Source organism: Condylostylus longicornis, unplaced genomic scaffold (assembly GCF_029603195.1).
Source record: "Condylostylus longicornis isolate FDR11 unplaced genomic scaffold, ASM2960319v2 ptg000559l, whole genome shotgun sequence".
NCBI classification, from domain to species: domain Eukaryota; kingdom Metazoa; phylum Arthropoda; class Insecta; order Diptera; family Dolichopodidae; genus Condylostylus; species Condylostylus longicornis.
Genome location: NW_026578514.1, coordinates 620 through 11,562, shown reverse-complemented (window position 1 = coordinate 11,562; position 10,943 = coordinate 620). Strand labels below are relative to the sequence as shown.

Sequence of the window (10,943 nt, the reverse complement as noted above, 5' to 3'; positions counted from 1 at the left end):
CCTGAAAATTTAATAAAATGCCACATCGCTCCGTCCAGATTATTCACTTCTTTGGTTAGGAACGCATCAACAACGCTCGCCACGATATTCTCATTACTGGACGCCCCCAAGTCATTTAATTTGTTGAGAATGCTGGGATCAATTCCTGCTGCTGACAACAGAGATGATTGAATCTGTGGTGTACTTGCTTCATCTGCTGCGTTGAGAGATTTCACTGCTGACTGACTCTTTCCTGATTCTATTTTTGATTCTATTTTTTCTTCTACAGGCTTTGATAGTTCCGACAGACAAGATTTGAACCGTTGGCCATCAGAGCGTTCCAATTTGGTACCCTCTAGTCTTTCGGCTAAATCATCTAGAACGTCCCTCCAATTTCTCTGTTTGAAGATTTCTTTGTTTTTCTCTTGCAAAATCATCTAGGGTTGAATTAATTAGGTCATCATCAAACTGCTCTTCGGACTTCTCATTGTGGTGCGCCATTATGGTCGGTGATGTAACACATATCACCCATTTTCTACCAGCTTTCGATAACAACAGCACCGAGTCCCAGGAACAGTCAATTTCTGGATCAAGCAAGTCTGTATCCATGCAATGCATTGTTGGGACGCCAACAGAAGGATTCAGACAAGAGCAGTCACTGTCCGTTACTGATGGCTCATGGGGCTTCACGTTATAAAAAAGCCCGCAGTAAAATGCGATGGAAGGTAATTTCGAAATAGCAGCGCCGTTTTAGAAGCTTCGTTTTTCTGTTCAGTGGAAGAAGAAGAGAACAAGAAGATTGCAGCGGAAGCGCAGAAAGATGAGACAACGATCAAGATGAAGAGATCAAGAGGGCAGCCATTCTCTCGTGCCAAGTCAATCCCGCTCACACTTGCGTCTTTTGCCTTCCAAATTTCAAACAGCAACAAAATTGAGATCGCCATAAGACGCTCCTGCCTTTGCTTGACCTTCCATTGTGCAATCTGGAATGTGTTCGTCAGTAATCTCGCACCACGTGTCCTGGTTCTTATGCAATGAATTTGGGACGGTGACAACTTATTACGCATTCCAGATCAGGACACTAACACAATAAAATGCTTGGATGAGCTGCTGCCTAACGGGGCGGATGGGGGTGCGGAAGACTGTCACTAAGGTTCATTTTAGCAGGCAAACAAGACAAACAAAAAATTACCATTATTCACATTAGATCAGTGTACTCCACTTCTCTTTCCACTTCTCTCTCCACTTCTCTCTCTTCAACGACTTTATCGTTGGAGGTGTCCCATGTGGCGCGTCCATAGGGGGGTTTACTGGGGAGCTTGAAAACAAATATGCCGGCAAGTGCTCCTGCTGCTGCGATGGCGACTAGACCACCTGCAATAGTACCGGTTAAATCTTTTCTTCTGTTTTGCTCTGTTGAAGTCGGCGGCGTCGTCGTTGATGCAGTAGTGGCAGTGGACTGTTGTCGTTGCAGTAATAGTAGCTGTTGTTGTTGCAGTAGTAGTGGCTGTTGTCGTTGTTGTTGTTGTCGTTGTCGTTGTTGTTTGTCGTCGTTGTTGTCGTCGTTGTTGTTGTTGTTACCTTACCTGTATCGAAACCTGAAAGTGAAACATGCTGTGAACTCAAGACAAAAAGGAAAAAACACTCTCACACTTGAATGTTTTCTGGCGTCAGACAAAGCTCTAGAATGGGATTGAATTCCGTGCCGCCCCAGCATGGGAGAACGTATACTTCGTTCACCTCCAAACATTGAATATACTTTGAGCAATCCTCGAGATGTGGATGAAGAAACATAAAAGGACCCAGGACAAGACTCGTTTGCGGGGTTGTAAGCAAATGAAAGGCAACAGCAGCCCAAAAAAAAGCAAAGGCAAAAAAAACCAATTGAGTGCTCCGCATCGTGTTTAAAAATGAAAGAATCAGTTGCTTACTAGCTGGAGCTGAAAAGGCAGCATGACTGGGCATGTCAAAAATGATCTATCAAGGATCAAAAAAATGGGGATCAAAAAATGGGGAACTTAAATTCGCCACAAAAAATCATCTCATAAGTAATGAATAAGTACTGAGGGTGTTTGATGTCTGACGGATTTGTTTTCATACATTTAAACGCAGAAAAGATTTATTTGAATTATGAAAGAATCCAGAGTTCGTATTTGGGTGTTCTGATATGTGCGAGTTTTCCTTGCACCACCGGGATGGAAGAGGGGCCTCTCCCCCACGATTACAGTGCTTCCGAATCAAATTAAAGGGGCTGATGTGAATTTGTTCCTTGTGCTAGGTGTTGCAGTTCCTCATGTGGTCGATTTCGGATCGACTTTAAAGACCACCACACGTGACGCAATCAAGAAGCTCACAAGTCCCCTCAAGAAAACCAACAAGAAGTCGTTTGAGTGTGAGGTGGGGGACGTTTTCTGGATTTCCAAGAACATCCTAAGGACTGGAAATCAGTAAAGGACGTCTGAAGAGTGCGAGACTGTGCGCAAAAAGGACGTTCCAGGATGTTGCATGTTGCTTCCCCTGGCTGTTTGAATCTGTAGAGTTTTGAGTGCGATACGCGAAGAGTGTGCGAAGGGCTACAGGGTTTTTGTGAACTCACACCAACTTACTCTCAGGTCTTTTGACTTTCCGAGGTTTCGCAGCGAAAGATTTGTGTTCACGATACAAACTCATGCTGTGCTCCCAGATTACTTGTCGAAATAGCAGCACAACATTTCTCAGAAGTGTCAAGCCTGTAGACAACCACTAGGACCAGGGGTCCCCACTGTGCAGAGTACAATTGCGAGAAGGGTCCCTTTATTGTTCGAAGAAGGCGTGGGGGTATAACAATGTCGGCGCTTACTGTGTATTCACCCGAGTGGGAGAGCATTTCATCATACGCGGCAAGTGCGGGAAGCAGCGAGGTCCAAAACGAGGAGACCAAGGGTAAGGAGGCTAGCAAGGACAAGAACGAGGAAGGTCCTTCGCACCGTCGGGTAGACTTTGTATATCACAGAGGCTGATGATGCCAAGCCTACTGGCACCAACACGAAATAAAATAGAGGCGAGGGAAGGATGGTCCCCCGCAACGGTTTCAAAAAGGTTGTTAAAGAAGGCTGTGTTCATTGTTGGTCGGGGTTGGCGATGAAAAGGTTGGTAAAAGGGGAGGAGCTGCTGATACTCAAAAAAATGAATTAAAAAAATCTAGCATGTAAGGACGGCAGGGACCAGAGATAAACTTGTCAAGTTTTTTTTTAAGTTCAGTTCTCATTCAGCATGTCAAGAAGCACTGCGTGATGTGAAAAGTTCCAAACACCCCAACTGGCTCGTTGTGTTCTTCCACAAGTTCAAAAAGAGAATTGCGCAGTCCGGTGCACTGGTTTTCGTCCTGGTTGCATGTCCTGAGACCTCTTCTCTAATGAAACAAAAAAAAAGCTCAAGGAGGAAAAAGAGACCAACTAGGGATTCCCCCAGTAAGATGAGTGAACAGGGAAAAGCCCAAAAAATCGATAGTTTTCTATAGGAATTATAGTCTCACGAAGTGCAACCAAAAAGTGCTACGAGACATCTGACCGCAAAAAGTCAGACAAAAATTCCACCAAGTTCGGTAATTACTCAATTTTTCGTATCAAAGGGCCATTCCCAGATTGGACGCTTGAATATGTTCGTCAGTAATCTCACGTTGTTGTGAAGAAGTCCTGGTTCTTATTTTGCAGATGAACTTGGGATGGGGAGTTCAATTAATTGTTACGCATCACTAGAAGGTGGACTCACAATAAAACATGGGAACAAAATGTGTCTTTTACAAAAGACACATTGAGTCTGAAAAAATTAATAAAACAAATAGCGCTTGTTGAATTAGTCGCCTATCAGAACGTTGGTGGACTGGACTTCTCTATCCTCAACGAATTTATCTTTGTCCCATGCTGCGTCCATAAATGGGTCTTCTGGGTCGTTGAGGGAGGGAGGATTCATATATGACGCAAGTGCTGCTCCTGTTACTGCGATGGCGAGTAGCCCACCTGCAGCAGCTCCCACAATAATACCGGTCAAATCTTTACTTGTGTTTTGCTCTGTTGAAGTCGACGTTTCAAAACGGCGTCGTCGTTGATGCAGCAGTGGCTGTTGTTGTGATCGTTGCAGTGGTTGTCGTGGTTGTTGTTGTTGTTGTTGGTCATTGTTGTGGTTGTTGTTGTTGTTGTCGTGGTTGTTGTCGTTGTTGTTGTGGTGGTCGTTGTTGTTGTGGTGGTCGTTGTTGTTGTTGTCGTTGTTGTCGTTGTCGTTGTTGTCGTTGTTGTTGTTGTCGTTTTTGTTGTTGTGGTCGTTGTTGTTGTTGTCGTTGTTGTTGTTGTCGTTTTTTGTTGTTGTGGTCGTTGTTGTTGTTGTTGTTGTCGTTGTGGCCATTGCTGTCGTGGTTGTTATTAAATCGCAGGGATCGAAACCTGAAATTGAACCATGCTTGTAAGAAAAAACAAGGAAATCGAAAAACACTCTCACACTCGGCATCTTCTTTCTCCAAGCATTGCTGCTCGCTGAAGTCGAAGTACCGGCCATTCCCGCAAGTGAGAACTTCCACTTTGAAATGATTCAAAACAATAAATTACACTTGGTGCAATCCTCGAGATGCGGATGAAAAACAGACCACTTCCCCGGGACAACGCTCGTTTTCGGGGTCGTAAGCGAATGAGGGGCAACAGCAACCCAAAAAAAGGAAAGAGGAAAAAATGAATTGAATGCTTCGCATCGTATTAAAAAAAGGGATCAACCGTAGAAAAAAATCAGTTGGTTACTAACTGGAAACTGAAAAGGGGGCGGAACTACGAATCCATGGAATCCCTTTGATGGCAAATATTCAGCAATTGCCGAACTTGGTGAATTGTCTGTCTGGCTTTGATCATTGACTCATGGGTTAAAGTCGGACAATTTGAAGAAAACATAACGAGCCAATTATGCGTTTCGTTTCATGGACTTCTGAGGAATGTTGCTATCGATAAGCAATCTGGGAGCACAGCAATCCAGGTTCACACTGTGACTTTGTATAGCGTTTCGTGAACACAAATCTTTCGCTAGGGATGCTAAACCTCATGGGAAGTTACAGCATCCAGGTTCACACTGTTTGTTTGCGTTTCGTGAACACAAATCTTTCGCTAGGATGCTAAACCTCATGGAATTTCCCCAAAGTAAAAAAAGCAAGTTTGTGTGGGTTCACCAAACCCTGTAGCCCTTGACGTGCCCCGATTTCACCCTCTTCGCGTATCAAAAACTGTACAGATTGAACAGCCGGGGGAAGCAACATCCAACATCCTCAGTCCTGGAAGGTCTTTCGCGCATTCCTTTGCGGGTCTCTGTATTACGGAGTCCTCGCTTTCTGATTTCCAGTCCGAAGGATGTTCTTCTTGGAAATCCAGACCCTCCGTCTCCGACTCCCCCGACATCCTCCTCGTGGTCCTCCTTTCTTGACCGCTGCTGCACTACCCCCAGTCACCCCTAAGTCCGCTCTATCGTCACTCAACCAACAACATCCAATCCCCATTGTCACGTCGACGCCCGTGCCGCTCCAACGGCTGGAGGACAGTTGGAACGAAAAAACAGGTTCATGGAGCCGTTGTCACTACCAGTGCCTGGTGCTGATATCAGTCAGTGACATGCAGGTTGGAGGGCGGATCTCGAGACGAGATCCGGCATAACAGCTAGCTTGAAGCCCCGGTTGCACTGCACAAACGCATCCCCCCATAGTCCGACCGACCCAAAACTAGCTTGCCTTTTTCGTTTTCCTCATACACCACCACGAACAGACACAACCTTTTTTTCTGAACGTCTTTCGCACTGAGAATGACATCAAGTGAGGCTGAGCTGCACTTCACGGGACCCATGTATACACTTTGCATGCACATGGAAGTGAGACGTCGAGACAAGCTGGCCGCCTAGGCCAACAACTTTCACTCTACGGTACAGATGGTCTGAAAGCATGCTGGAACATCCGCAATATCAAACTCACACCTGTAATCGCTTCTTTACGTTTTTCTTCCGCGTTTAGGTAACGCGTAAACTTTAGAGCAGCAGATAATGACACTGGAATCTGCACAAACACAGCAGATAGCAGTTGGAGCACTGGCTGCTGGTGTAACAGCGCAGCTCAACCAGCAGTTTGTAAGATGCTCATTATTCAAACATCTGGCAATTTGTTTGTTTCATCAGAAATTTAAGCAAGATTGACGATTTGATGGAACCCAAGTCCTTTGTCAAGGGAACACCTTAGCAGACGATGTACGTTCAAGTGTATTCCATAACAGTTTGCGATCCAAAAACAAGCCTTTTTTCATTCCAGAAAGAGTTGCCTGGCGGAACTTCATGAAATCGAAGTTAAGTCAGATGAGTTCTTCTGTTGCGCTTGTCGATGCGACCCCCGCCCCCTCCAAGGGGCTCCGGGAGTCTCAATTCAACTCCCCAGAGGCAGAAGCACACTATTCAGCCTGGGACGTGTAGGTGAGTCCTCGTACTTTCCCCATTCCTCTATTTAGGACGTTTTTTGCTTCAGTGACGCCAGCATCGCCATCTCCCCAGGTCTGTCGAATTTCAGATGAGTCATCCAAAGATTTTCTTTAGTTTTCAGATGAAGAACAACTCCGCCAACTCTTGAAGAAAATTTCATGAATCTGAGGGAACTCTGGGTGTCATCAGTAAGGTGCGCATAGAATGAGTTTGTTCACCACGTTGACATTCTGATTCAGGTCACATTAAAAATGAGGACCAATTCCTCCGGTTTTTTGAAGTCGCATACGTTCCATTCCCATCCGTTTAATCTGCTTTCTAATGCGGTCATTGAGATTCTTCAAAATTCAATTCAGGTGAATTTCCTTCAGTTGAGTGAAACGCCGTGGGGATCCCAAGCAAGATCTGGGACAGAAATAATGAAAGAAAAGAGAGGCTCATCCCAAGACAAAACACAGATTGCACCTCGTGAGACTACAATTCGATTTTCAGGTTGGAGCAATTGAAATTTTGCGATCCTGTGATTATCACTGCAATGAATTACTTTTCTGGAGTCTGAATCGCCACTTCTGTTGTTCAAAATTTTCTGATCGTTCATTAATTCAAGTGCAAGAAGACATTAAGGTTTGTTGTTGTGTGAGTGTTTGGGCTATTGGGTGCACACGCGGTTAGGGAGAGTTGGGCAAAGCATGACAGCGGGAAATTGAGCAAGTTCGAAAATGAGAAAGGTTTCATCAGTACTCTCTGTCTTCGTGGTGATGATGGTGGTGATGGTAGTTGGGGTGCTGAAGGGCGAACCAAAAAATCAGTGCATGATAAAGCGTGAAAAGCACTTACATGGCTATCCCTATGGTAAAAGTCATCTCTGCGATTGAACTCATCTCTGCGGTTGAAAGTCATCTCTGGGGTTGAAGTCATCTCTGGGGTTGAAGTCATCTCTGGGGTTGAAGTCATCTCTGGGGTTGAAGTCATCTCTGGGGTTGAAGTCATCTCTGGGGTTGAAGTCATCTCTGGGGTTGAAGTCATCTCTGGGGTGTTGAAAGTCATCTCTGGGGTGTTGAAGTCATCTCTGGGGTGTTGAAGTCATCTCTGGGGTGTTGAAGTCATCTCTGGGGTGTTGAAGTCATCTCTGGGGTTGAAGTCATCTCTGGGGTGTTGAAGTCATCTCTGGGGTTGAAGTCATCTCTGGGGTTGAAGTCATCTCTGGGGTTGAAGTCATCTCTGGGGTTGAAGTCATCTCTGGGGTTGAAGTTCATCTCTGGGGTTGAAGTCATCTCTGGGGTTGAAGTCATCTCTGGGGTTGAAGTCATCTCTGGGGTTGAAGTCATCTCTGGGGTTGAAGTCATCTCTGGGGTTGAAGTCATCTCTGGGGTTGAAGTCATCTCTGGGGTTGAAGTCATCTCTGGGGTTGAAGTCATCTCTGGGGTTGAAGTCATCTCTGGGGTTGAAGTCATCTCTGGGGTTGAAGTCATCTCTGGGGTTGAAGTCATCTCTGGGGTTGAAGTCATCTCTGGGGTGTTGAAGTCATCTCTGGGGTTGAAGTCATCTCTGGGGTTGAAGTCATCTCTGGGGTTGAAGTCATCTCTGGGGTTGAAGTCATCTCTGGGGGTTGAAGTCATCTCTGGGGTTGAAGTCATCTCTGGGGTTGAAGTCATCTCTGGGGTTGAAAGTTCATCTCTGGGGTTGAAGTCATCTCTGGGGTTGAAGTCATCTCTGGGGTTGAAGTCATCTCTGGGGTGTTGAAGTCATCTCTGGGGTTGAAGTCATCTCTGGGGTTGAAGTCATCTCTGGGGTTGAAGTCATCTCTGGGGTGTTGAAGTCATCTCTGGGGTTGAAGTCATCTCTGGGGTTGAAGTCATCTCTGGGGTTGAAGTCATCTCTGGGGTGTTGAAGTCATCTCTGGGGTTGAAGTCATCTCTGGGGTTGAAGTCATCTCTGGGGTTGAAGTCATCTCTGGGGGTGTTGAAGTCATCTCTGGGGTTGAAGTCATCTCTGGGGTTTGAAGTCATCTCTGGGGTTGAAGTCATCTCTGGGGTTGAAGTCATCTCTGGGGTTGAAGTCATCTCTGGGGTTGAAGTCATCTCTGGGGTTGAAGTCATCTCTGGGGTTGAAGTCATCTCTGGGGTTGAAGTCATCTCTGGGGTTGAAGTCATCTCTGGGGTTGAAGTCATCTCTGGGGTTGAAGTCAATCTCTGGGGTTGAAGTCATCTCTGGGGTTGAAGTCATCTCTGGGGTTGAAGTCATCTCTGGGGTTGAAGTCATCTCTGGGGTGTTGAAGTCATCTCTGGGGGTGTTGAAGTCATCTCTGGGGGTTGAAACTCATCTCTGGGGTTGAAGTCATCTCTGCGATTGAGCTCATCTCTGCGGTTGAAGTCATCTCTGGGGTTGAAGTCATCTCTGGGGTTGAAGTCATCTCTGGGGTTGAAGTCATCTCTGGGGTTTGAAGTCAATCTCTGGGGTTGAAGTCATCTCTGGGGTTGAAGTCATCTCTGGGGTTGAAGTCATCTCTGGGGTTGAAGTCATCTCTGGGGTTGAAGTCATCTCTGGGGTTGAAGTCATCTCTGGGGTTTGAAGTCATCTCTGGGGTTGAAGTCATCTCTGGGGTTGAAGTCATCTCTGGGGTTGAAGTCATCTCTGGGGTTGAAGTCATCTCTGGGGTGTTGAAGTCATCTCTGGGGTGTTGAAGTCATCTCTGGGGTTGAAGTCATCTCTGGGGTGTTGAAGTCATCTCTGGGGTGTTGAAGTCATCTCTGCGGTTTGAAGCCATCCCTCCGATTGAACTCATCTCTGGGGTTAAAACGTCCCTTCCCTCAAATTCTCTATCCGACCGAAGGCGATTTGGGGAACCGTATTAGCCATCGCGGAAATCTCTCTCCCTGGGATACCGGCCGCCATATTCATTATTTCGGGTGCTCTGATCAAATTCCCGCTCTCCCCCCACCGAAAACCTGTACGAAATACTAAAGATGCAATAAGTGCAAAAGTGGAGGTTCCCCTTCGTGGGTAGACGAGACGACAAATTTCCAAAACATGCACCTGGATTTTTCGAGAAGGGGCGAACAGAACAAACTTTTCAAAAAAGTCTGAAACGGTTTCTAATTCGTATTCAAAAATAATCGAAGGAGTTGGTAAAGGTGGTAAGTAATATTCTCTACGTATTTTGTTTTGAAATAGCCCTTTTATCTAGTTTTGGAACCGGAATTGGCGGAAAAACTGGAAGCAAAGGTGAGGTGTAGCTGGTGAGCGTTAGCTGGATCTTTGCTTGCTTCCACCACTTCATAGGCAAAAACTGGCGCAGGCAAAGGAAAGAAGGCTCCGATTTCTAGGGCATCACGTGCCAGTCTTCAATTTTCCAGTGGGCCGTATTCATCGAATGCTGAAAGCTCGCATTTCCAGCTGACGGAAGAGTTGGATCATCAACAGTAGCTGTCTATGCTGGAATATTTAACTGCTGAAGTCTTGGAGCTTGCTGGAAAACGCGTCCAAGGATCTGAAAGTCAAACGTATCACTCCCGCGTCATTTGCATCTCGTTATCAGAGGTGGGTTCATTTTTCCAAATTTTGACAAATTTGTTTCTGCCAGGTGATGAGGAATTGGGACACTTTAATTAAAGCTACAATTGCTGGAGGAGGGGTTATTCCTCACATTCACAAGTCATTGATGAAACAAGACGCCAGCAAAGCCAAAAGTTTCCGCTTCCCAAACCAACAGTTTCAACTCCCCTCAGGCCAGATGCCTCCGAAATATATTTTATATAGTTTGTCCAAGTAGCCGGAGTTGAATTGTTTGTTGCTCATGCCGTCATCTATTCAATTGTATTGTGTACTTTACTTTGCATACAAAGGCAAAACTCATCATGGAAATTTTTTAACACAGGCTGCGTTTCAATTTTTGCGGCTTTCTTGGAAAGTCAAAAAACTTTCCCTGGATTCAAGATTCCTCTAGGATGCAGAACAGATTTGGTTTTTTCTCATTACGTCAACTGTGTCTGTCCCACGCTCCAAGAATTTCTTTTTTCCATAACCAATTCCATGCTCGCCAGTACAAGTTCCCCCCATAGCGAGTGCGTTGCAACAAACCCAACACGATAGCCTTTCCTTTTAGCCCCGCAGACGTCTTATTCAAACGAAATGATGGTGTATTTGTCTGAGCACATTGATTTTCACAATTACCATAAATTCATTTAATCTCTCAGCTTCTTTCATTTCTTTTGAATCATTTGGATCAATCATCAACCAGACATGGAAATTTCCTATTTGCAAATGACCCTCAATACAACATGATCATCACCAGCTACAATCTCCTACATGTCCTGCAAATTCAATTTTTTCACAACCAATCAGCTCCAAACTATTTGCCTCACCAACAATCGGTCCATAAACGTCCGATTTCTCTACTTCTCGCTTGGTTAATGAAATCAATTCTCCCAGCCTCGATATTGGGGACAGCGACGTCAGTTGCTCTCAGGCGTTTCGTAGGACGTTGAGCTTAGAAT

General features: G+C 45.5%; 3 protein-coding genes across 3 annotated transcripts; 1 reads left to right on the top strand and 2 right to left on the bottom strand.

Moving 5' to 3' along the window:
* Positions 1-7,550: 7,550 nt before the first annotated feature.
* Positions 7,551-8,102, bottom strand: LOC129617537 (integumentary mucin A.1-like). Its single transcript, XM_055532718.1, has one exon. The coding sequence runs from the start codon at positions 8,100-8,102 to the stop codon at positions 7,551-7,553; it is 552 nt and encodes a 183-aa protein (XP_055388693.1).
* A 144-nt stretch (positions 8,103-8,246) lies between these two features.
* On the bottom strand, positions 8,247-8,618 carry LOC129617536 (integumentary mucin A.1-like). Its single transcript, XM_055532717.1, has one exon. The coding sequence runs from the start codon at positions 8,616-8,618 to the stop codon at positions 8,247-8,249; it is 372 nt and encodes a 123-aa protein (XP_055388692.1).
* An 859-nt stretch (positions 8,619-9,477) lies between these two features.
* Positions 9,478-10,136, top strand: LOC129617539 (histone H2A.V-like; the record flags this gene model as incomplete). Its single annotated transcript, XM_055532719.1, is given in 10 exon segments — positions 9,478-9,528; positions 9,570-9,677; positions 9,730-9,795; positions 9,797-9,844; positions 9,846-9,880; positions 9,882-9,921; positions 9,923-9,958; positions 9,960-9,987; positions 10,031-10,044; positions 10,046-10,136. Coding segments are annotated over 10 exon segments (517 nt in total), but the record flags the coding sequence as incomplete, so codon positions are not given.
* Between the last annotated feature and the right edge of the window lie 807 nt (positions 10,137-10,943).